The sequence below is a fragment of the Somniosus microcephalus genome, chromosome 23 (genome assembly GCF_052327205.1).
Source record: "Somniosus microcephalus isolate GS21.2 chromosome 23, FLI_Smic_1.0, whole genome shotgun sequence".
Classification (NCBI taxonomy): Eukaryota; Metazoa; Chordata; class Chondrichthyes; order Squaliformes; family Somniosidae; genus Somniosus; species Somniosus microcephalus.
In genome coordinates, this window is record NC_141009.1 from 19472912 (window position 1) to 19500203 (window position 27292).

At 44.1% G+C, this 27292-nt stretch overlaps 1 protein-coding gene across 2 annotated transcripts in view; it reads left to right on the forward strand.

The window, feature by feature from the left end:
* c5 (complement component 5) overlaps positions 1-27292 on the forward strand; it is a 122492-nt gene that overhangs the window by 42367 nt on the left and 52833 nt on the right. For both annotated transcript variants that reach the window (XM_085965559.1, XM_085965558.1), the window contains exons 15-23: positions 1518-1647; positions 6037-6099; positions 7506-7703; positions 10888-10978; positions 18220-18302; positions 18407-18546; positions 21056-21286; positions 24381-24441; positions 24537-24626. In XM_085965559.1, coding sequence (XP_085821685.1) covers positions 1518-1647; positions 6037-6099; positions 7506-7703; positions 10888-10978; positions 18220-18302; positions 18407-18546; positions 21056-21286; positions 24381-24441; positions 24537-24626 — 1087 coding nt within the window. The remainder of the gene's footprint in view (positions 1-1517; positions 1648-6036; positions 6100-7505; positions 7704-10887; positions 10979-18219; positions 18303-18406; positions 18547-21055; positions 21287-24380; positions 24442-24536; positions 24627-27292) is intronic.

Sequence of the window (27292 nt, forward strand, 5' to 3'; positions counted from 1 at the left end):
GGAGAGAAACTCGCCTTCTGTTCACTGCTCTCAGCCCTCCGTTAGCGAGAATTCTCTTAGGCCAATAATCATCTGATTAACCTGAGCCATGACGGCAAACATGACTCCGTCTGTAATGACGTTCGTTTCAATCCCGGCCCCGGACATTTCCTGTTCTCATTCTCTCTCAGTGTCTCTAGGAGACGATACATTGTCCAACGGCAAAAGCAGTTAATCGTGTTAACACCAACGCGCCCGCTATAATCGGTGGGGATTGTACTTATCTTTTTAATTGTATTGGAGTATTAGAATTAGCATCCAGGATTGGGGAGAATGCTGATCTCCACCCAAAATAATGATTGAAGTTGATCCCTTCATTTACGTGGCCCATGTTTTCTTTTTCCTTTTTTTCTCGATAACGCAACAGTCATTGCACATCCCTCGTTGCTCTGAGAAGGTGGTGCTAGACCACTTCAGGGGGCATTAAGAGCTACATGTCGGCTTGCCCATGTCAGAGTGGAAGGTTCCATTAGTGACCTTTTGGGTTTTACAGCAACCCAGCAGCCTTCATTATTATTTTCAGGTATTAGCCCACAAATTACCAACCCGTTGTGCGGCCATTTGAACTCATGACCTCTGGGTTGCTAATTCCGCACCGTAACCCCATGCTTCTGTGCTTAAATGTTTTTTGTCCAGGAGACCCAATATACTTTTTCTCTGGGAAAAATGAGTAATTTCATCTCTCAGGAGGAAAATATTATGATTTTTGTTGACAGCTAAATGGGGGGGGGGGCGGGGGGGTAGAATTGCATTATCATAAAAAGCTGTTGAAGCTGTCAATCATAACATTCAAGAGGGAATTAAATAATCACCTGAAAAGAACAGCAAAATGGGATTTGAACAGACAGCTGTGATGTGGAGTTAGTATGTGCGTAGGCAAGATGGGCCAAATGGCCTACTCCTGTACTGAAGTTTTTTGATTCTATGAGTCAGTATCTGCCATTTCACTGAATTATTTGAATAAATAGATTCCCTAAAGCCAGGGTTCGTCAATAAGATTTATTTAGTGACATTACTAAAGCAAAAATGCAAGACTAAGTAAGTACAATACTATTCATTAGTATGGGTGGTGGAACGGCAATTTCTTATAAACAACAACTTGCATTTATATAGCACTTTTAAAGTACAAAAACATCACAGGGCACTTCACAGAGGCGTAATCACAAATAAACCAGCACCAAGCCAAAGGAGATAACATTAGGTGGGGGTGACGAAAAGAAATGGGTTTTAAGAAGGATCTTAAAGGAGGAGCGGGAGGCGGTGAAGCGTAGGGTCTTAGGTCGGCAGTTCAGAGTGTGGAGCCTTGGTTGAAGGCAGAGTGTTGGGATGAGATAAGTTCACAGCAGGTGGAGAACAGCAGGCCAGCCAGCAGAGCATTCGAATAATCGACATCCAGAAGACAGGCTATTCTCTGCATTTGTATACAGTACGAGAAAATTAATATTTACATTAAGTAACTACCGCCATTCCTCACACAGGTACTTCTCGATGCTGAACGCCACGATCTCGGATGTGGTGCAGGAGGAGGGATAAATAATGTCGATGTATTCAAGAGAGCTGGACTGATGTTTATGACCAATGCCAATGCTAAGGCTTCGCAAGTTGCTGGTAACCAAAGAATAGAATAAATAAATTATAATTAAAATGTACAACTAGATGTACATAGAAACATAGAAAATAGGAGCAGGAGTAGGCCATTCGGCCCCTCGAGCCTGCTCTGCCATTTAATGAGATCATGGCTGATCATCCAAATTCAATACCCTGTCCCTGCTTTCTCCCCATATCCCTTGATCCCTTTAGCCTTAAGAAATATATCTAACTCCTTCTTGAATATATTTAATGAATTGGCCTCAACTGCCTTCTGTGGTAGAGAATTTCACAGGTTCACCACTCTTTGGGTGAAGAAATTCCTCCTCATCTCTGTCCTAAATGGCTTACCCCTAATCTTTAGACTGTGACCCCTGGTTCTAGACTCCCCCGCTATCAGGAACATCCTTCCTGCATCTAGTCTGTCTAGTCCTGTTAGAATTTTATAAGTTTCAATGAGATCCCCTCTCATTCTTCTAAACTCCAGCGAATATAAATCCAATTGACCCAATCTCTCCTCATACGTCATTTCTGACATCCCAGGTATCAGTCTGGTGAATCTTCGCTGCACTCCCTCCATGGCAAGAACATCCTTCCTCAGATAAGGCGACCAAAACTGCACACAATACTCAAGGTGTGGTCTCACCAAGGCCCTGTACAACTGCAGCAAGACATCCTTGCTCCTGTACTTGAATTCTCTCGCTATGAAGGCCAACATACCATTTGCCTTCTTAACCGCCTGCTGCACCTGCATGCTTACCTTCAGCGACTAGTGCACAAGGACACCCAGGTCTCGTTGCACTTCCCCTTCTCCCAATTTATTGCCGTTCAGATAATAATCTGTCTTCCTGTTTTTGACACCAAAGTGGATAACCTTGCATTTATCCACATTATACTGCATCTGCCATGCATCTGCCCAATCACCCAACCTGTCCAAATCATACTGGAGTTTCTCGGCATCCTCCTCACAGCACACACGCCCACCCAGCTTTGTGTCGTCTGCAAACTTGGAGATATTACATCTAGTTCCCTCGTCTAGATCATTTATATATATTGTGAATAGCTGGGGTCCTAGCACCGATCCCTGCGGTACCCCACTAGTCACTGCCTGCCACACGGAGAAAGACCCATTTATTCCAACTCTTTGCTTCCTGTCTGCCAACCAGTTCTCTATCCAAGTCAGTACCTTACCCCCAATCCCATGTGCTTTTACTTTACACGCTAATCTCTTATGTGGGACCTTATCGAAAGCCTTCTGAAAGTCCAAATACAACACATCCACTGGTTCTCCCTTATCTATTCTACCAGTTACATCCTCAAAAAATTCCAGTAGATTAGTCAAGCACGATTTACCCTTTGTAAATCCATGTTGACTTTGTCCGATCCTGTCACTGTTTTCCAAGTGCTCTGCTATTACATCTTTTATAATGGACTCTAGCATTTTCCCTACTGCCGATGTCAGGCTTACCGGTCTATAATTCCCCGTTTTCTCAATACCACCTTTTTTGAATAGTGGGGTTACATTAGCTACCCTCCAATCCATGAGAACTGTTTCAGAGTCTATAGAATTTTGGAAGATGATCAGCAATGCATCTACTATTTCTAGGGCCACTTCCTTAAGTACCCTAGGATGTAGATTATCAGGCCCTGGGGATTTATCGGCCTTCAATCCCATCAATTTCCCTAACACCATTTCCCTACAAATACTGATTTCATTCAGTTCCTCCCTCTCATTAGACCCTATGTTCCCCAACATCTCTGGGAGGTTATTTGTGTCCTCCTTTGTGAAGACAGAACCAAAGTATGTATTTAATTGGTCTGCCATTTCTTTGTTCCCCATTATAAATTCCCCTGATTCTGACTGCAAGGGACCTACGCTTGACTTCACCAATCTTTTTCTCTTCACATATCAATAGACGCTTTTACAGTCAGTTTTTATGTTCTCTGCAAGCTTACTCTCATACTCTATTTTCCCTCTCTTAATTAATCCCTTTGTCCTCCTTTGCTGAATCCTAAACTGCTCCCAATCCTCAGGTTTGTTGCTTTTTCTGACCAATTTATATGTCCTCTCCTTGGATTTTCTGCTATCCCTAATTTCCCTTGTTAGCCATGGTTGATTCACCTTTTTTGTTTTATTTTTATGCCAAACAGGGATGAACAAATACTGTAGTTCATCCATGCGATCTTTAAATGCTTGCCATTGCCTACCCACCATCAATCCCTTAAGTAACGTTCCCCAATCCATCCTAGCCAACTCGCGCCTCATACCATCATAGTTTCCTTTATTTAAATTCAGGACCCTAGTCTCTGAGTCAAATACTTCACTCTCCATCTTAATAAAGAATTTTATCATATTATGATCGTTCCTCCCCAAGGGGCCTCACACAACAAGATTGCTAATTAATCCTTTCTCATTACATAATACCCAGTCTAAGATGGCCTGATCTCTAGTTGGTTCCTCGACATATTGGTCTAGGAAACCATCCCGTATACACTCCAGGAATTCCTCCTCCACAGTATCGTTACTAATTTGGTTAGCGCAATCTATATGTAGATTAAAGTCACCCATGATAACTGCTGTGCCCTTATTGCATGCGTCTCTAATTTCCCGTTTAATGCCATCCCCAACCTCAGCATTACTGTTTGGGTGTCTGTATATAACTCCCACTAATGTTTTCTGCCCCTTGGTATTTCTCAGCTCTACCCATACAGATTCCACATCATCAGAGCTAATATCCTTCCTTACTATTGTGTTAATCTCCTCTTTAACCAGCAATGCTACCCCACCTCCTTTTCCTTTTTGCCTATCTTTCCTGAATATTGAATACCCCTGGATGTTGAATTCCCAGCCTTGGCCACCCTGGAGCCATGTCTCTGTAATCCCACTTATAGCATATCCATTTACATCTATTTGCGTAGCTAATTCATCCACCTTATTACGAATGCTCCTCGCATTAAGACACAAAACCTTCAGGCTTGTTTTTTTAACACTCTTAGTCCTTTTAGAATTATTATTTACTGTGGCCATGTTTGATTTAAACCCTTGATTTCTCTGACTGCCACTTTTGCTGTTCTCCTTCCTGTCTTTTGCTTCTATCCTTGCTTCCCTTTCTTCTGTCTCCCTGCGCAGGTTCCCAACCCCCTGCCATTTTAGTTTAAACCCTCCCCAACAGCACTAGCAAACACTCCCCCAAGGACATCGGTCCCAGTCCTGCCCAGGTGCAAACTGTCCAGTTTGTACTGGTCCCACCTCCCCCAGAACCGGTTCCAATGTCCCAGGAATTTGAATCCCTCCCCCTTGCATCATTCCTCTAGCCACATATTCATCTGAAATATCCTTCTATTTGTACTCTGACTAGCACGTGGCACTAGTAGCAATCCTGAGATTACTACCTTTCAGGTCCTATTTTTTAATTTACCTCCTAACTCCCTATATTCAGCTTTTAGGACCTCATCCCGGTTTTTACCTATATCGTTGGTACCTATATGCACCACGACAACTGGTTGTTCCCCCTCCCCCTCCAGAATGCCCTGCAGCCACTCCGAGACATTCAAGGGGAGGTGTATTGCCCCATGATTCAAAATGTTTCATACCTTAGAATTGTTGGAAGTGGGAGTCAGTGGATGGTGATCAGGAATAGGAACCCTGGCCAATTTCTCTCCCTCAAGCTCAGCAGCAATGAGGGAGGTTTTGAGGCCCTTCTACCACCTGACTGAGATTGACTGACTCAGCACACACTAGTGAATTTCCTGGGCTGTTCCTGATTTAACATAAGAAAGAAAGAACTTGCATTTATATAGTGCCTTTCACAACTTCACACATCCGAAAGTGCATCACAACCAATTAAGTACTTTTGAAGTGTAGTCACTGTTGTAATGCAGAGAAACGCAACAGCAATTTCCGCACAGCAAGATCCCACAAACAGCAATGGGATAAATGACCAGAGAATCTTTTTTTTTGGTTGATTGAGGAAAAGAATATTGGCCAGGATACCACGAGAACTCCTCTGTTCTTCAAATAGTGCCACGGGGCCTATTTACGTCCATCTGAGAAGGCAGACGAGGTCTTCATTTAATGTATTATCTCAAAGATGGCACCTCCAACAGTGCAGCACTCCCTCAGTACTGAACTGAAGTGTCAGCCTAGATTATGTGCTCAGGTCTCTGGCCTGGAAGCTTGAACCTATAACCTTCTGACTCTGAAGAAAGAGTGCTAACACTGAGCCAAATCTGTAATCATGTGTTTTTATTACAATGACATCAATCTAAGTTGAGAACTTATTTCTTATGACATCCATTATTTAATGCAATACTTCTGATAATATAGTGAAATCATTTACTCAGAAGCAGTAATAAAGTATGTACAACATAAACTTTTTACAACTAAAGCTCCATTTTTACTTTCAACAGATACACAATGTGATGTAATATTGCGAGCAAAGCGAAATGTGATGTCTGAAATACAGAAGAAAAGTAAGGACATTTTTAAAATAATGGATTAAAAGAAAAATTCCTGTACTTCAGCTGTGATTAAGTCTTGTCCCTTTCTGTTGGTAAATTTTGTATTGTATTTAATTGCACTGTAGTTTTTTTCTCCCCTTCTCTTCTGAAGGTGCTGACTCACATTGGGGTATAATTGTATATGCATTGACAGCCCTCTTGTACCTGAGTCTAGGCTAAGTGCATGAGCCTAGACGGTGAAGGTGGAATTCTCGGAGAATGAGGGAAAATTCAGGTGGTGCGGCCTTCCGCTGCCTCACAGCCCCCGTCAGAATTTCCCTTTCCCTGCCCCAGCCGGGACCTTCGCTGGTCGCTGCTTCCCCGCCTGTCGCAGGCATGTGGGTGCGATAAGGCCTAGGGTAACCAGAAGACTTCCCTTCTGCCACCCTACTTACCGTTGGTGGAGCATTTACCCTGGAGCCATCATGTAAAAAGAAAGAAAGACACACTTGCATTTATATAGCGCCTTTCACGACCACCGGACATCTCAAAGCACTTTACAGCCAATGAAGTACTTTTGAAGTGGAGTCAATGTTGTAATGTGGGAATAGTGGCAGCCAATTTGCGCACAGCAAGCTCCCACAAACAGCAAAGTGAAAATGACCAGATAATCTGTTTTTGTTATGTTGGTTGAGGGAGAAATTGGCCAGGACACCGGGGATAACACCCCTGCTCTTCTTCGAAATAGTACTGACGTAATAAAACTCACTACACACTTGGGTTGAGCATAAAGCAAGGCTTTAATCAACTTATTTCAGAACATGGAAGTCTAGTTGTATCCACTAGCTCCTTGTCTTTTACAAAATGTCCCTGGCAAGCTGGGGCCAACGCCCGAGTATTTATACTCCTTGGATGGTGCCACCAGCTGGCCGTCCAGTGTTATTTCATAGGTAGTTTCTCGATGATGAGATTTATGACAAGTACCATGGGATCTTTTATGTACACTTGCGAGAGCAGACGGGGCCAGTACAGTAGTTTAAACCTGGAAACCTCTTACAGTTATTATGGAGGGCAAATAAAATTTGAGAAAATGTAGGTAATAGTGATCAGTGCAGAACCAGAGGGGAAATGAAGGGAATTTTTTTTTACACAGTTTAAAATTGAAGACTGTAGGCAGAGAATGAGATGTCGGTGGATAAGTCCCCATGGCAATTTTAACTGCCCGCCCTCTTTCCACTGGGTGGATAGGGTTAAAATCACCCCATTGCTTTCATAACCATCTGATCATATCAGAAGTGTGTAGGTATGTATATCTGTTGGCTCCAGCAATTTATTGTTGATAAATACAGTTAGTTTTTAACAGCATCCTTTCGGAAATGGCGGTGAACATCTCAAGAGGAACAATTGGTTTCAATCTTGCTTCTTCTTTTAATTTCCAGTTGCCAGATTTACAACCCTGATTGAACGTCAGTGTTGTATGGATGGAATGAAGGACTATCCTCTCAGGCACTCATGCACTGAACGAGCGAGTAGAATCAAGTTACCTGATCCATGCAGAAGTATATTTTTAGAATGCTGCAATCATGCACAAAAGTTACTTTTGAAGTCTGCAAGTGACCTGACATTGGGACGAATGAGTAAGTCTTGGAGCACAAAAGATGACTTTTCCTGCACACCCAATCAGACTGGCAAATGAGCCACAGATCCTAGTAGTGGGAGGTACCTTCTTATATACATTCTTCCAAGCTTTATTCTGAAACCTCCAAAGATTTCTATATGTTTGACCATTTTTCCGCGTATATATGATCTTTTTGTAAACAAACCAAGTTCTGAAGTAAATGCCACAGGCAACTGCTGCTATTGATTATTTTTGTTAAATGACAGCTATTAAACGAGATAGTAAGTAGAAATTGAATTGTCCCTATTAAACAAAGCTGTCAATATTTATTTACATGCATTGAGATGCTGTTGATATCTGAGAAATTCTTCCCCCAACAAAGAATGTCATTATTAACAGGCATCTACCTACCTGAGGACAATGGCCAAAGAAACCCGTCCACCATTGTTCACCAGGCAGCAGAGCAACTTGGTTGGCATCCCAGCATGCAATGCCACAGCATATTTGGACAGTTTCACTCCAAGTTTCTGTATCACTGGCATTGCTATCAATGAAAGGTGTGGAGATGCCGGAGTTGGACTGGGGTGGACAAATGTAAGAAGTCACACAACACCAGGTTATAGTCCAACAGCTTTATTTGAAATCACAAGCTTTCAGAGCGCTGCTCCTTCGTCAGGTGAAGTGGAGAAATGCATAAAGACACAGCTTATATAGTCAGAGAATAATGTCAGATGTTTACAGGTAATCTTTCCAACTGCCATTTATCACACCTCGGCAGAGAGATAATCACAGCAATCAAAGGTGTGAATGGTGTCCAAACAGGTCAGTCAGGAAAACATTACATCAAAGAACAATGAGGTGGGGTCACAAGGGGTCAAATATTGCAGATGCTGGGGTCTGTATGAAAAACAAAAAAACAGACAAAAAACATTTTTTTTGCTGGAAATCACAGCAGGTCCGGCCGCATCTGTGTAGAGAGAACAAGTCAATGTCAACTCGAGTCTGGATGACCCTGCGTCAGGTGGGGTTACATGTAGCGTGACATGAACCCAAGATCTCGGTTGAGGCCGTCCTCATGGGTGCGGAACTTGGCTATCAGTTTCTGCTCGACGATTTTGCGTTGTCGTGTGTCTCGAAGGCCGCCTTGGAGAATGCTTACCCGAAGATCGGAGGCTGAATGTCCTTGACTGCTGAAGTGTTCCCCGACTGGGAGGGAACATTCCTGCCTGGTGATTGTTGCGCGGTGTCCGTTCATCTGTTGTCGCAGTGTCTGCATGGTCTCGCCGATGTACCATGCTCCGGGGCATCCTTTCCTGCAACGTATGAGGTAGACAACGTTGGCCGAGTCACATGAGTATGTACCATGTACCTGGTGGGTGGTGTCCTCACGTGTGATGATGGTATCTGTGTTGATGATCTGGCATGTCTTGCAGAGGTTGCTGTGGCAGGGTTGTGTGGTGTCGTGGTCGCTGTTCTCCTGAAAGCTGGGTAATTTGCTGCGAACGATGGTCTGTTTGAGGTTAGGCGGCTGTTTGAAAGCGAGTAGTGGAGGCGTGGGGATGGCCTTAGCGAGGTGTTCGTCGTCATCGATGACATGTTGAAGGCTGCGAAGAACATGGCGTAGTTTCTCTGCTCCGGGGAAGTACTGGATGACGAAGGGTACTCTGTTGGTTGTGTCCCGTGTTTGTCTTCTGAGGAGGTCGATGCAATTTTTCTCTGTGGCCCGTCGGAACTGTCGATCGACGAGTCGAGCGTCATATCCCATTCTTACAAGGGCGTCTTTCAGTGTCTGTAGGTGTCCATCGCGTTCCTCCTCGCCTGAGCAGATCCTGTGTATTCGCAGGGCTTGTCCATAGGGAATGGCTTCTTTAACGTGGTTAGGGTAGAAGCTGGAGAAGTGAAGCATCGTGAGGTTGTCCGTGGGCTTGCGGTAGAGTGAAGTGCTGAGGTGTCCGTCTTTGATGGAGATTCGTGTGTCCAAGAATGAAACCGATTCTGAGGAGTAGTCCATGGTGAGTTTGATGGTGGGATGGAACTTGTTGATGTTATCGTGGCAGTTGGAAAGATTACCTGTAAACATCTGACATTATTCTCTGACTATATGAGCTGTGTCTTTATGCATTTCTCCACTTCACCTGACGAAGGAGCAGCGCTCCGAAAGTTTGTGATTTCAAATAAAGCTGTTGGACTATAACCTGGTGTTGTGTGACTTCTTACATCAATGAAAGGGACTGAGCAGTTGGGAGTGCTTCCCCACATGGAGGGATGAGGACAACAACTTACATTTATTACACACTTAAAAATATATTTCTGAGTGCTTTTCAAGGCAAAGAGTTGGATACCAAGAGGAAGTAAAAGGGGGAAGAAAGGGGACTGAAGGCACAATTGAAGAGATGGGCAGATGCTTGAAGGCATGGTGAAAAGTAACATGACATGACAATGGTTTTGGAAGAGAGTTGCCAGGGCAGGGGCATAATGGTTGAACAATTGGCCTGTAATGGTAGAGTGGAGACGGCAGGGATAAGAAGTAATCCAGAGTCCGAGGCACAGAAGGTGCGGACTGGGACAAATGGCCGGAGAAGATTTCCCAAATTGGGTGGGGTGAGGCTGTAGACACTTTAGGGGTAAACAGGAGTACAGAAAGTACTGGAGGTGGGATAGGATGGTGCGAGTTGAGGAGCTAAGGATGCAGGACTTTATGCAGGTGGGGATTTGTGTTGCAGAGTTCTGCATTAGCTGAATCATAGGAACAGGAGGCCAATTAGCCCCTTGAGTCTGTTCCGCCATTCAATTAGACCATGGTTGATCTGTATCTCAACTCCATTTACTCGCCTATGCTCGATATCCTTTGATACACTTACAAAAATCTCTCAAACTCAGCCTTGAAAATTTCAATTGACCCAACGTCCACAGCCATTTGGGGGAGCGAGTTCCAGATTTCCACTACCCTTTGTGTGAAAAAATGCTTCCTGTTTTCACTCCTAAATGGCCTTGCTCTAATTTTAAGGTTATGTCCCATTGTTCTGGATTCCCCACCAGAGGAAATTGTTTCTTTATATCTACCCAACTGAACCTGGGCTGCGGCATCTCAGGAATACTGTTGGCTGAGGCAGTTGGATTCTGGTCATTATGCAACAATTTCAAAATGTAAGTTCTCGCTGTTTCTCATGTCTTCATTCCTTTTTGTTTAACCCCAAAACTAGAATTGAACAATGAATTTGAAATGGAGCCACCGCAGATCCGTAGTTATTTTCCCGAAAGCTGGCTATGGGAGGTCCATGAAATTTCAGAAAGGTATTTTTCTGCATTGCATTCTTCTGGAGATGTTTCCTTGCAATTTATAATTGGATTCTACAATCTACATTCTGCTGTGAGAACTGCCTGTCTCACCTCATGCACACAGATCAGAGTGGTAGTTACAGCAGCTATGGAGAAGCCCACTCCTGAGACCCAGACCACCTGCACTTCTGAGTGTCAAACTTTACAAAATGGCAGACAGTGGGTGGCAGCAGTGAGCACCAGCCATATATTTTTTAAATAATAGGGATGAGAAATTAGATGGCATTGTGCCTGTTTTGCGGGCGCTAAACAGGCACTTAAGCCTCCAATATGGCACGCAGGAAGCGCATGCTCATTGCGAGGCAGCGGTGTACCACCCGCCATATTGGTACAGGCAAAAACAATCGAAGTCCATGGTCCGTGCCTGTACAGGCATTAGTCCCTTTCCATATGCAAATAACGGTTGAATGAAGAATACTAGACCAAAGCAAATGGCGAATTCTCTGTGGGACAAAGACAGAATTTAGCATTGTTCTTGGACTGCTGTCGTATTTGCTGATGAGTTTCAATATTCAAATATCTAAAATAACAACAGAAAATGCTGGAAACACTCAGCAGGCCAGGCAGCATCCGTGGAGAGAGAAACACAGTTAACGTTTCAGGTCTGGGACCCTGCTTCAGAACTGGAAAAGGCTAGAGATGTAACAGATGTTAAGCAGGTGCAGAGGCAGGGGGAGGGGCGCTGCGAGTCAATATCGCGGCACGATATTGTAGGCCTTCCTCCCCTTCTTAAAGAGGAGGGGCCTTGCGCAGCGCGACCCGGGGCCCAGCTGGACTACCGGGATCGGGAGTGCCAGCAAAAGAACCCGGCACTCAAGAGAAGTGCCGGGCTCTTGGAGCACAGCCGGCACTCCGCGGGCGATGGGGGCTGGTGCTGGCAGGCGGCCAGCAAAAGAAATGGCCGCCCCGCACCTCGTCTTTAAATAGCGCCTCCCCGGCCGCAGGTAGACCCTCCTGAACTCGTCGGACATAGCGTCCGGCAGTAAGTCAGGGGGCGCTCCCGAAGTTCGCGGCCGGGGCACGAGCGGGGCGCTGCGCGTGGCCCCGTGCAGCGCTACCAGTTAGCGCCGCCGCTAACCTCCCGCTGAATTTCGTGGGTGGCGCTGCACCCGGGCGCTAGTTGCTTTGCAATGCAACCCAATTTTTACCCCATTGTCCTTAAAACACGCAGGGTTGTCTACCATGCTGAGTAATAAGTCCCCTCTGACTATAACCTCTCCGTGCCTTTCTGTCTGTGTCTTTGTCGTTGTCCCAAATACCTTCTCTTAACTACCTCTTCCTTTATGACCTGGTTTCCTTCTGCATTAGGGGACAGTATCTGGTCTCGGTTCATTATTGTAACCTGAGTATCTCACCTAATCCAATATCCCTGTTTCTTTTAGTTTTCCTCAGCATTTATCTCATTTTCTTGGAAATGCGCTACCTGTTTGATTCAGCCCTTATCCTTGGATCCTCAGTGACTCAACCTCAAGATCCAGTGCCAGCTCATCCACTTCACTGACCTGCAGTGACCTATTAACAGAATCTAATACTATCCACTTGCTCTCAGTATCCTTCACAAAGTTCATGTACTCTTTTCTCTAAGGTTATAACCCTTTCCTTGAACATTTTGATTAACAGACAATTTTCACATCTTGCCCCCATCTTTTATACCTCGTTCTCGTTTATGTAAACATCACACAAAACATATACTTCATGACCTCTTACGAATTAGAATGTTCTTTGTATTTTTGATCAAAAAATAAATTCCCCCTGTCGGATAGAGAAATCTAGAGTTTGCACCAACAGAGTTTTAAACTTTTATTTATCTTACCTGCCTTTCTCTACAAAATCTCTGTTCCTCTGCCAGTTTAATAGATGCACAGACTTTTGCTTTTCTTCACTGTTTTTCCTTCCAACTTTTCTGCTCCCCCTTAGACTTTTTTTCTCACATTCTTTAACATGGGGTAAAAATTGGGGGTGCTACCTTCACCGGGGTGCTAATTTTAGCGCCCCGAAAAAGTTAGTGTCCGCGCGGCCGATTTCCCCAGGTAACACTCTGAGAGGGAGGAGGGGCGCTACTGGAAGCGCCCCGCGTCTCTCTTGGGGCGCTATATGCCGCAGTACTGCAGGCCTTCCTCCCCTTCTTAAAGGGGAGGGGCCTAGCGCAGCATGTCCCGGTGCCCAGCTGGGCAACCAGGGATCGGGAGTGCCGGCAAACGAGCCCGGCACTCAAGAGGAGCGCCGGGCTCACGGAGAGCAGCCGGCACCCCGCGGGGGGGCTTCACGGGGGCCGGGGACAGCAACGGGGGCAGATGCTGGCAGGCGGCCAGCACCAAAAATAGCCGCCCGCCACCTCCCTTTAACTAGCGCCGTCCCGGCCGCAGGTAGGCCCCCCTGACCCCGGTGGACATAGCGTCTGGCGGTAAGTTGGGGGGTGCCACCCAATATTACAGCCGGCAGCGCTAACGGTTAGCGCTGCCGCTAACCTCTCGCTGAATTTCGCTAACAGGAGGCGCAAATCAACCGAATTTAGCCCCCATTGTCTTTTGTCAGGTGCCTTTTCAATTTTACTGGTTCCTTTTAAGAACATAAGAACATAAGAAATAGGAGCAGGAGTAGGCCAATTGGCCCCTCGAGCCTGCTCCGCCATTCAATAAGATCATGGCTGATCTGATCCTAACCGCCAATCCACTATCACAGAACCATCTCCTGAATCTAACAGAATTAGACACACGAAATAGGAGCAGGATCAGGCTACACGGCCCCTGGGCTCGCTCTGCTACCCACAGGGCCATGACCGATCCGAACCTAGACTCATGTCCAAATTCCTGCCCGCTCCCCGTAACCCTTAATTCCCTTTACTTCTAGGAAACTGTCTATTTCTGTTTTAAATTTATGTAATGATGTAGCTTCTACAGCTTTTTGGGGCAGCATATTCCATGGACCTACCACCCTCTGAGTGAAGTAGTTCCTCCTCATCTCAGTTTTGAAAGAGCAGCCTCTTATTCTAAGACTATGCCCCCTAGTTCTAGTTTCACCCATCATCGGGAACATCTTCCCCGCATCCACCCGATCCAACCCCTTCACAATCTTATATGTTTCAATAAGATCGCCTCTCATCCTTCTGAACTCCAATGAGTAGAGTCCCAATCTATTCAACCTCTTCTCATATGTCCATCCCCTCATCCCCGGGATTAACCGAGTGAACCTGCTTTGTACTGACTCGAGAGCAAGTATGTCCTTTCTTAAGTATGGACACCAAAACTGTACGCAGTATTCCAGGTGCGGTCTCACCAATACCTTGTACAACTGAAGCAATACCTCCCTATTTTTATATTCTATCCCCCTAGCAATGAAAGCCAACATTCCATTGGCCTTCTTAATCACTTGCTGCACCTGCATACTAACCTTTTGAGTTTCGTGCACCAGGACCCCCAGATCCCTTTGTACTTCAGTAGTTTCCAGTTTCTTGCCATTAAGATAATAACTTGCTCTACGATTTTTCCTGCCAAAGTGCATAACCTCACACTTTCCAGTATTGTACAGGTAGACTACCCTTTATCCGAACTTCCGAAAACCGAAACCCTCTAAAAACCGAAGGTTTTTTCGTTCAGCGTAAGTCGTGCGCACGACTTACGCTGAACGAAAAAACCTTCGGTTTTTAGAGGGTTCCGGTTTCGGAAGTTCGGATAAAGGGTAAGTCGTGCGCACGACCCCCCGCGGACCCCGCCGACCCCCCCGCGGACACCCCCCGCGGACCCCGCCGGCCCTGACCCCCGCCGACCCCCCCCCGCGGACCCCACCGGCCCCGACCCCCGCGGACCCCCCCGCAGACCCCCGCCGACTTACGCTGAGCGTCAGCGTAAGTTGTGCGCACGACCCCCCGCCGACCCCCCCGTGGACCCCGCCGGCCCCGACCCCCGCGGACCCCCCCGTGGACCCCCGCCGACTTACGCTGAGCGTCAGCGTAAGTTGTGCGCACGACCCCCCGCCGACCCCCCCTGCGGACCCCCGCCGACCCCCCCGCGGACCCCCACCGACCCACCTTCCGAAATCCGAAATTCTCCGAAAACCGAAACACGGCTGGTCCCGAGGTTTTCGGATAAAGGATAGTCTACCTGTATTCCATCTGCCAAATCTCTGCCCACTTACTTAGCCTGTCTATGTCCCCTTGCAGGTTTTTTATGTCCTCCTCACTCACTACTTTCCCTCCCATCTTAGTATCATCTGCAAACTTTGATATGTTACACTCGGTCCCCTCCTCCAAATCGTTAATATAGATTGTAAAGAGTTGGGGACCCAGCACTGACCCCTGCAGAACACCACTAGTTACTGATTGCCAGTCTGAGAATGAACCATTTATCCCAACTCTCTGCCTTCTGTTAGATAGCCAATCCTCTATCCATGCCAGAATATTACCCCCAATCCCGTGATTTTTTATCTTAAACAATAATCTTTTGTGTGGCACCTTGTCAAATGCCTTTTGGAAGTCTAAATACACTACGTCCACTGGTTCCCCTTTATCCACCCTATATGTTACTTCCTCAAAGAACTCCAGCAAATTTGTCAAACATGACTTCCCCTTCATAAAACCATGCTGACTTTGTCCTATTAAATTATGATTATCCAAATGTCCTGTTACTGCCTCCTTAATAATGGACTCCAAAATTTTACCTACCACAGATGTTAGGCTAACCGGTCTATAGTTTCCAGCCTTCTGTCTACTGCCCTTTTTAAATAAGGGTGTTACCTTTTGTCTCTGTTGCTGCCTCACACTGCTCGCTGCGAGTTGTGGAGAGAGGAATGTGACAAATGCAGAATGCTTTTTTGTCTATTATGCATTATGGTATTGGCGTCTTTCTTTCTGTCACAATACACATGGGGAAAAATATCGGGTTCAGTCAGAAAATGGCCGAGCATCTTTGATGTACAAGGCCCTCAGAATAGGTGCCAGGGCTGAAACTGAGTTTGTGCTGTCCACATTTTCTGTCCACAATGGAAGGAAAATTATTCAGTGCATGGGCAGCAGGTACGACTCCCCTCCCGCAGTGAAACTGTCCGTGTCTGGTCAGGTATTTGAGGAAGGGCAAAACCATTCCATTAAAATACAAGCACCCTGTATGACTTGTTTGTATATCTGTCTGAATGGCAGTTCTTCTTGAGTTTGAGACACAAATTTCCTTTGACCCATAAGAATTTTTCCAATTCAGTCGTCATGATAGAGTGATAAGTTGACCAGAGAGACTGTGTAGATAGTCAGGCTCATAGGGTTAATATTCAAAGACCTTGAGCCATGTCCAGTTCATGTTACAGTTTAGTATAACAGACATGGCTATTTATATATCTTCCATCATGCAAGCCGGAATAGTTATACCTGTAACTATTGGAAATCTACAGTGCGTCATTGCTTTTGTTCAATCATCCATTCACTGTTTAATAAATATGCTTGGCAGTTTACAGCCTAACCCGTGATCTGGTGTAGTGTTCTTTCTCCAAAGTTAAGGGATATCACATGAGGGAACGTGATATAAACTAGCAAGCTCAAATACAGTAACAAGGATCTTCTGTTCAATCCGGCTCACTAAAATTTACTTAGATATTAAGCAAATAAAGGCACGCTCTGGGCTGTAAGGAATGAAGGCTCAAATAACAACAGAAAATGCTGGAAATACTCAGCAGGCCAGGCAGCATCCGTGGAGAGAGAAACAGAGTTAACATTTCAGGTCTGGGACCCTTCGTCAGAACTGGAAAAGGCTGGAGATGTAACATATTAAGCAGGTGCAGAGACAGGGTGGTGCGGGGGGGGCGGTTAGGAGGGGAGGAAGGAATTGAAAGAACAGCCTGTACTTTTGTAAGAGGCAGGAAAGATAAAATGTTGCAAATGGGAGTGGCAAAAATCATACTGCATGAAAAATGGGGGCAGAGATAATTATCTGAAATTGTTGAACTCAATGTTGAGTCCGGCAGGCTGTACAGTGCCTAATCGAAAGATGAGGTGCTGTTCCTCGAACTTACGTTGAGCTTCATTGGAACAATGCAATAGGCCGAGGACAGAGAGATCAGAGTGGGAGTGAAGTGGTGAATTAAAGTGACAGGCGACCGGTTCACTCCCGCTCTGATCTCTCTGTCCTCAGCCTATTACATTGGTTTTTTTTTTAAGTGTTTTGGTGAAATCCTGCTGAGCTTTAAGCTGTTGAATTGCCATTCTCCCATGGTTGGTTCACAGCATCAGTTATGACTTTTGCTGAGCAGCAATGCACATAAACATTCAATTGGGGAGTATAGAAACTGGGAAATTTGGAGAAGGACTGCTCGGACCTATCTGCACACTGATTGTAAAATCCAATCGCAGGCAAAGCAGATTGAAAGGGTGATTGTGTAAAATGCAGATGGTTGGTGTACATAGGTATATACTTTTGCTCTTTAGACTTTTATCATAAATGTCCACAGTAAATACTAAGAAGCTTGATTAAGTGAAAACAAATTAGATATTCCAATGAAGCTCAACGTAAGCTCGAGGAACAGCACCTCATCTTTCGATCAGGCACTTTACAGCCTTCTGGACTCAACATTGAGTTCAACAATTTCAGACTATAACCCCTACCCCCATTTTTCAGGCTGTATGATTCTGCCATCCCCATTTGCAACATTTTATCTTTCCTGCCTTCTACCCTAGCACAGACCATTCCTTCAGACCCTCCCCTCCCCCTGCCTCTGCACCTGCTTAACATCTGTTACACCCCTCGCCTTTTCCAGTTCTGAAGCAGGGTCCCAGACCTGAAACGTTAACTCGTGTTTCTCTCTCCACGGATGCTGCCTGGCCTGCTGAGTGTTTCCAGCATTTTCTGTTGTCATTTTAGATATTTGAATATTGAAATTCATCAGCAAATACGACAGCAGTCCAAGAACAATGCTAAATTCTGTCTTTGTCCCACAGAGAATTCGCCATTTGCTTTGGTCTAGTATTCTTCATTCAACCTTCCTGTCTCCACAAATAAAATGTTTCGGCTCTGCTTACCTACTCACGTTGGGAAGCAAAACAAAAAAAATCACCAAAAATCCAGATTTTAGACGATTGTATAATAAGCTAGATTTTTAGATTACAGGAGTTGTCCTTGTATGGTTTCCAAATATTAGTAATATGGGCAAATATGCAATTCAAATTTTACAAGTGGTATACATTGTTATTATTTTTGTGTTCTCATTATGTTTAGCTCAGGCACTCAGCCACTGTCAAAAACTTTGCCTGATTCACTGACTACTTGGGAAATCCAAGGAGTTGGAATTTCTGAGACTGGTAAGTAAACAGCTGGGCAGTTTAAGAACTTGCCAATATTAAGCATCATATTCAATTCATGTAAAATACTTCAAGATCCTTCTTATTTCTTCTATGTTGTACAGGCATATGTGTCGCTGAGCCACTAACAGTGACTGTTTACCAAGACGTGATTCTAAAAGCAAAAGTACCTTATTCTGTCGTGCGAGGTGAACAAGTGCAACTAAGAGTCTCTGTGTTTAATTATCAGAAGGACAAAATAGGGGTATATCTTAAATACTTGTTCGTATTTCATAACTTGTTTATTAGAAATATTCATTACAATGTTATTAGATGTGATGTTGACAGCTGTCTGGCAGCTCTTTGAGCGAGGCTTATTCATTGCCGCATTTTGATTATCTGAATATCAGAACATGCTCAGAAACCTCTGGCAAATATTCACATTTAACCAACAGATAACAGATTTGGTAGATAAGTTGCATTTTATAAAATGCAATTAAAAACAAGTTTTACTACACTCTGTATTAGGATCTTGGAGATCACCTCCAGATGGAGTTCATCCATGTGTAAGTTTCTCTGTCTGAAGCCAAAGACAGAAAGAAAGAACATAGAAGGCATGGGCTGAGAAGCCTCCACATCCAACGGATCATCCTCCGCCATTTCCGCTACCTCCAAAGTGATCCCACCACCAAACGCATCTTCCCCTCCCCTCCCCTTTCAGCATTCCGTAGGGACCGTTCCCTCCGAGACACCCTAGTCCACTCCTCTATCACCCCCAACAGCCCTTCCCCTTCGCCTGGCACCTTCCCGTGCAAGCGCAAGAGATGTAACACCTGCCCCTATACCTCCCCCCTTCCCACTGTCCAGGGCCCCAAACGCCCCTTCCAGGTGAAACAGTGATTTACTTGTACTTCTTGCAATCTAGTATACTGTATTCACTGCTCACGATGCGGTCTCCTCTACATTGGGGAGACCAAACGCAGATTGGGTGACCGCTTTGCGGAACACCTCCGTTCAGTCCGTAAGGGTGACCCCGAGCTTCCGGTCGCCTGTCATTTTAATTCACCGCTCCATTCCCACTCGGACCCCACCGTCCTTGGCCTCTTGCATTGTTCCACGGAAGCTCAACGTAAACTCGAGGAACAGCACCTCATCTTCCGATTAGGCACTTTGCAGCCTTCCGGACTCAATATCGAGTTCAACAATTTCAGATCATAACCTCGGCCCCTGTTACATTTTTACTTATATTTTTTTCCCACCCCTTTGTTTTGGATCTTCCCTTCCCCCCTTTCCTTTTTTTTCTCTCTCTCCCACACGGCAGCTGTCTCCCACCCTGCCAGTACACTTCACACCTAATCTTGCCGTCCTTTGTCTCCACTGTCCTATTACCATCTCGTCTGGTTTTGAATACCTCTTAATGTCTCTTTTACTTCTTTTGTTCTATCGCAGCCCTGCCTTCGATCTATTTTATTTCCTTTCCAGTTTGAAAAAGGGTTAGACCCGAAACATCACTCTAATTTCTCTCCACGGACGTTGCCTGGCCTGCTGAGTTTTTCCAGCATTTTCTGTTATAAAGAACATAGTAACAGTTTCAAGGAGTAGAAGACCTTCCAACCATCTAACCCACTGATCCACAGTATTCCTTTGGTGAATTTCTAATAACCCGAAATCCCATTTGTTGACAATAACCAGTCCAGATCCTTCTTGAAACCCATTAAGGTTTCTTGTTCCACCACCTGTGCCCAGAATCTGTTCCATATGCATACCACCCTTTCAGTTAAAAAAGGTCCCTCCTGTATTTCCTATTTGCATTTTTATAGCTCTTTTCATGTCCCCAGGACATGCCAACGAGTTTCACAACCAATTCATTAAGTGAATGAAATGGACAAATATAAAGTAAAATTAGAAATGCTCTGGCCGCTTATGTAGCTTTTTCTTACCCTTCCCATGGCTTACTTGTTTGATCAGGTGTTTGATTTTCTGCTCTTCATGTCAGTCAGAGGGTATTTGTTATATTATCATTGAACTTTAGTGTTAAGATTCCTCCTTTGATTAAAAGAACTGGAGATGGTATTATGCAACAGAGTATGTAAAGATGATATAAAGTCACATAAAGTCCCTTAAAAGGACTAATGTCCCTCTGATTTTCCTTGTTGAATTATTTACATTACCCACAGTATACAGGTTAAACTTTCATCTAAAAATGATACCCATTGCAGCTAAAGGTGAAGAATCTACTTTTATTCTGAGGACATCATAATGTTATTTAAGCAAAAAAAGAAAAAAATACTTTTATTTAGCTCCTTATCATATCCTCAGGACATCCCAAAGTGCTTCACAACCAATTCATTTGTACATGTAGGTAAATATAGCAGGCAATTTGCAAACAGCAAGTTCTCAAACAGCAAACAAGATGAATGACCAGTTAATTTATTTTGGTGGTGTTGATTGAGGGAGCAATGTTGGCCAAGAGAAACGCTTTGAAAAGTGCAATGCGATCTTTTATATCTGAACAAGCAGATGGGGTCCTCAGTTTAATGTTTCATTTGAAAGATGACAGCCCTGACAAGGCAGGACTCCTCCAATACTGCACTGAAGCGTGTCTGTCTAGATTATTTGTGGTTAGTCCCGTAGTGGAAGTTAAACCTACAACCTTCTGCCTCCTAGGTGAGAGTGATACTAACAGAGCCAAGCTGACACTTCTTAAGCGCATGAATTGTAAAATAAAGCACTGTTCAGCCCTAACAATTAATTGAGCATTGTTTTGTTTAAAGGTTTGTGTACGAATGAGTACAGAAGAGGGAACGTGTTTGTTCAAAGGCTCTCAAACAAGCACTGAAGGAAGACAGACTACTGCTTGCCAAAGAAAAACCTTGGAAGGTTTCTCGGCACTTCCATTCACATTCACTATACTTCCCCTGAAAATAGGTGTCCACAACATAAATTTCACACTGCAAACTCAATTTTCTGCAAACGAAATTACTATCCATAAATTGCTTGTGGTGGTATGTTACAATTCTTCCGTTTACTATCTTTTCCATGTTTGTAAACAGAGAATTGTGAGTTTAGAAAAAATGAATAAGCTAGAGCAAATTAAAGAAAGAAAAGAAAGACTTGCATTTATATAGCGCATTTCACGACCACCGGATGTCCCAGTGCGCTTTACAGCTAATGAAGTACTTTTTTTGAAGCGTAGTCACTGTTGGGAAACGCGGCAGCCAATTTGCGCACAGCAAGCTCCCACAAACAGCAATGTTATAATGACCCAGATCATCTGTTTTTTAATGATGTTGATTGAGGGATAAATATTGACCAGGACACCGGGGATAACTCCCCTGCCCTTCTGCAAAATAGTGGCCATGGGATCTTTTACGTCCACCTGAGAGAGAGCAGACACGGCTTTAACGTCTCATCTGAAAGACGGCACCTCCGACAGTGCGGCGCTCCCTCAGCACTGCACTGGAAGCAAAAATATCAAATTAAAATATAAGTTCTGTTTGATATCATGAATGTCACAAATGTAAAATAGAAACTGATAGTGTTAATATTTGGGCTAGTAAATTTAAAGTGATACCGTTGATGCTTCATTGAGTTTATCCAGCGAATCGCTGAGCCATGCAGGACAGGAAGGTCCCAGCTCGGTCTGTGCTGATCGCCACCAGAACAACAATGGAACAGTACAATTTGCCTGTCCCCTTGGGTTAGGAAGAGACAAACCGGCCATTGTTCCTGTTTCTGATCACTAAGCAGCAACCACTACTGGAATTGTGCATATGTGGTGCCCCCTGAAGTTGAAAGCTTGGTTATACTCATTGCCAAGCTTTACAATACACCCGTAACAACTTGCATTTATATAAGCCCCTTTAGTGTAGAATAAAAGTCCCAAGGCCTTCACAGTTTGAGCAGGTGGGGAAATGGCTGAAAAAAGAGGTAAGTTTTAAAAATAATATTTTCTGCATAAAAGGGGTTATATAAATATAAAAGTTGCTGTTCTTATTTTTGAAGATGAGGCAGAGATGTAGGAGATTAGAGGAAAGAGTTCCAGAGTGAAGAGGCAAAATGGCTGAAGACTGTGCCACTGATGGTTAAATCATGGGAGGGGGGAAACATGCAGTAGACGCATGTTCGAAAAATGGAGGGCATGGACAGGGACTTAAGACTGGATCAGGTTGCAATGGTAAGGAGAGGCAAAGATACAGAGGGATTTCACATTTACTGTTTTGAATTCGCAGTGCTGGAGGATAGAGTGTCAATAAGCAAGGATTAGGGTGATAGGTGAGCAGAATTTTATGCAGGATAGGATCTAGGCTGCAGAATTCTGATTGAGTTGGAGTTTATGTAAGGTGGAGCTTAGGAAGCTAGTGAAGAGGGCATTGGAAACATCTATAGGTAGCAAAAGCGTAAGTGAGAGTTTCAGTGGCAGCAGGAGTGAGGAAGCGGTAGAGATAAAGACAGGCAGTGTTTTTGGAGGCAGACCTTGTGAAATACGCCTGAATCATAGCCACTTGGGTGAGGTATAATTGGCAGTAAGGCCAATTCTAATGCCACCCTAAATCAATAAACTCAGTACAGACTGGAAATTGAACCTAGGATCTTCAGCTTATTGCTACACTGGGCAGTTCATCTAATCACTTGACTATCAGAGGTGTTACAGAACTTTTATAACGTTCAAGGCCACTTGTGACTTACAAAGAAGCTACAGATGAATTCACAAATCTGCAAACGGACAAGAGGCTCCTGATCTCTTGTGATTAGCAACAGAGAAGTGTCAAGCCCCCTATTTTCAAATCCTCTGCAATCCCTGTCTTTGATATCAATCCTTTAGTACAGTCGTAACCTGTCATAAGGGATTATGTGTGATTATGTCTAGTCCAAAGTCTTTCTTTATTTTTCCATGAACTCCCTTACCTGTCTCCTGGGGGAACTTGCTGGTGGTGCCCTGACATTTTGAAAAGTCTGATGACTTAATGTAAACATTGAGGGGCCACCAACTATGCTTAGAAATTCAGGTAACATTCCACTATGCTGTGGAATTCATGTAACATGACACAGCATTATAAAATTTAAATGTTGACCAGCACAGGAAAAGGATCAGCATCTTAATTTATATTTATATCTATTTTTATAGATATATTAAAAATCTTACATCTTCCCACACTTCCTGTCAACCTTTTCCCTTATAAATTCCTGTCGACTTTTATAATGGAAATTGCCTATGTAAACTTGTCACGCTGTAATTACACTCTCCTCCCAGTGGAGGCGCCACAATGCCACCACTGGCTGTAAGCTGTAAGTAGTGTGATAAGTTTATTAATGTCGACATAGGCATTTATAATGATAATATACAAATGACAAAATTTATGACTTCAAAATGGGGTCAGAATTACATCTGCATGCCCAAGTCCAATTATCTCCCGGTCTCTAACCCTGCTTCACCTGTAGACTCTCCTTATCTTGACAGCCCCGCTGTTACGTCACAGGAGATTGACTGCTATGTTTTAAATAGATGCACACCAAGTTATTTCCCAATTATGAATTGTTGATTATTGTTCAATCAAAACTCATTAGTCCTTCAGATTGGATTTCATCATGTGTCAAAACTTTAGCACAGTGGCTGTTAACATCCATCATCACAGCTACGACTGACCAGAAAAATGGATTCAAGATTAAATAAAATAATCTTCATGAACACCACAAAAATAGCTGCCGAAATCAGAGTTAAAATTATGTAAATCCCTTGAGCATCACTCATGGTTTATGGTATCACCTGAACCGCTCAGTGAGGCACTGCTTTGCCATCACTCTGTTCCTATATAAATGCAAGTTGTTGTTGTTGTTCCATATTAAATACACCTGTATATACCTTGATTCTATAAACTCACCAATGTTCCCTTTAAGCTACGCGGCTGCATGGTCACGCTGCGTTCTGCAGCTCCCGCGCAGCCGGCTCACTGGCTTTTAATTAGGAAAAACTGCGCATGTGCGCAGTCCCTTAAAGGGGCCGCACACCCAAAAAAAAATTAAAGGGAACATTGAAACACAGTGCTTTTTGCACTTTCATTTTTCTTTTTCATTGTTAACTTCTGTTTTATTCTGCAGCCAGAAGGTATTAGGAAAGAAAAAAATTTTCCCTACGTGTTGGATCCAGCCAATGTCTTGGGTATGTTTTGCATTAAGTTTCCGACCTAATGTTTAATTGAAGGCTTTGTTTAGAGAACTGTTCTAACCAAAGTTTGATTTTCCATTTTCCTTTAGGCAGAATGGTGAGAAGGATTGACATTTCAGTGAAAACACCATTAAATATTCTCCCAAACGTAAAACCGAAGAATGTGTTGACTGTGCAAGGTAGTATTGCTGCTGTTTGAATGGTCGTGGAATTGTAATGTTAAAGAGCTTTGCTGTTATAGAATGACATGTGAGCTCCCCTGATGGTTCAATGAGTTTCGGCAGGTCCCAAGTTTAATCGCCAGTCTGTGTTAATTTTCATTGAAGTCAGCTGAGGGATGATATCGGTGCTGCAGATGGCCTCAGCAGTCTGGGACAGGGAGAGGAAGATTGGTTAGGTTTCACACTCCTGATTGCTACACACATGTGGATGTTAGATGAGGACAGGACATGCCACCTCCCTCATTGAATTGATGGTAAATTATTGACCTGGTTAGGAGATTAGTTAGGCAGTAGAAGACAGAGAGTAGGGCGAATGGATATGTACTCGAATTGGCAGGAAGTGATTAGTGGTGTCCCACAAGGATCTGTGCTGGGACCTCAACTATTCACTATATTTATTAATGATTTAGATAACACAACAGGCAGCTGTATATTCAAATTTGCCGATGACACAAAGATTGGTGGCATAGTAAGTAATATAGACGGGCGCATAAAATTACAAAGAGACATTGATAGATTAAATGAGTGGGCAAAACAGTGGCAGATGGATTTCCACACAGGTAGTTGTGAGGTCATCCATTTTGGACCAAAAACGGATAGATCCAGGTATATATTGGCCCAGAAATTAGGTTCGGGGGCTTGCCGCGCGTGCAAGCCCCCGATGTGCACTTACCCGGCGCGCTGACATTTCAATCCTGGCCCGCATTGCATTTCCTGTCACTGGCCCACTTCAGGTCCTGCCGCGCTGTGCGTGCGTGACCCAGCGGCGTACTTAGTGTGATGAGCCGGCTGGGATCACGTGAGCACTGGGCAACCAATGGGAGGTTGCAAAAGTTCATTTATGAGTTTGATAGTAAGAACTGTCAAACTCATGAAAACTCCTGGCCCCAAAACACTACTTAAACTTGAAAGAAAATTTAAAAAAAATCACACTATAAATAACTGTAAAAAACTATTTTAAACAATAATTTTAAATTTTGAAAAAAATTATTATATAAAAAATCAGGGCTAAAAATACACTTACCTTACTGTAAAGTCTTCAAAAATAATGAACCTGTGGAAAAATTTTCTAATTTTACTTAATAGACCACTTACCTGTTAAAAGTAAGTACTTACGGCTGCTTTTTTCACACGTAAAAACCGGAGTCTTTTCCCCACGGGCAACTCTTCAAAAAAAAGGGAAGTTCAGCGCGCACGCGCTACCTGAAACCTCGCACGCGTTCTGCCTCTTAACCCCTTGGGTCAGAGGAGAGGAAATGCCGGTTTTCCCCGCATGCGCTGTGCATGCTGAAAACCGGCAATTCCTCCGGGCCCATGCGTGAGTACCCCGTCCGTACTCACGCGTTGGGACAGGAATTACTGGCCCAATATACAGTACAGTGAAAAGCTAGGAACAGTAGAGGTCCAAAGAGATTTGGGGGTCCATGTACACAGATCAGTGAAATGTAGTAGTCAGGTACAAAAAAGACGAATGGAATATTAGCCTTTATAAGTAGAGAGCTAGAATATGAAGGGGAGGAAGCTATACAAAGCCCTGGTTAGACCACATCTGGAGCACTGTGTACAGTTCTGGGCACTGCACCTCAGAAAGGATATATTGGCCTTGAAAGGAGTGCAGCGCAGATTCATCAGAATGTTACCAGGGCTACAAGGGTTAGATTATGAGGACAGATTACATAAACTAAGCTTATATTCCCTGGATTATAGAAGGTTAAGGGATGATTTGATTGAGGTTTTTAGGATTTTGAAAAGACTTGGTCGGGTAGTTAGAGAGATACTGTTTCCGCTGGTGGGGGAGACTAGGACAGGGGGACAAACCTTAAAATCAGAGTCAGGCCATTCAGGAGAGAAGTTAGGAAACACTTCTTCATGCAAAGGCTGGTTGAAGTGCAGAACTCTCTCCCACAAAAGGCAGTAGATACTAGCTCAATTAATAACTTTAAATCTGAGATCGATAGATTTATGCTAGCCAAGGGTAAAAAGGGATATGGAGCCAAGGACAGGTGGATGGAGTTAAGTTACAGATCAGCCATGATCTCATTGAATGGCAGAACAGGCTGGAGGGGCTGAATGGCCTACTCCTGTTCCTATGATCCTATATTCCTCCCCCCTGCAAGTAATTAGCTGCTATGATTCATTGTCATTGTTCACACATGAATAATGGGTAAAATACTGGAGGGCGGAGCGGTGGAAGGTTGTGTTGACACCTGTGAACTATACTGCAGAAAGGAGTCAGCACCATCAGAGAAAAAGGGAGGAGGAGAAAAATTGACAAGCAAAGAGAAAAACATGCATGGCCCAGAAATTCGGGTCTCCACGGGTGAGTACGCACGGGATACTCACCCGTAAGCCCAATGGAAGTGCCAGTTTCCTGCATGCACTGCGCATGCGCGGGAAACCGGCACTTCCGTTCCCCTGAACGAAGGGGTTCAGAGGTCGAACACGTGCGCAGGAGAGGCTGCTCGTGCGCACCGAACGTCGTCTTTTTTTGCAGGTTTTCCCGGGAGGGTATGTCTCCAGAAGTTAGACATGTGAAAAGCAGGCGTAAGGCGTAAAATTAAATCATTTTTTCCACAGGTTTATTATTTTTAAATACTTTAAAGCAAGGTAAGTTTATTTTTAGC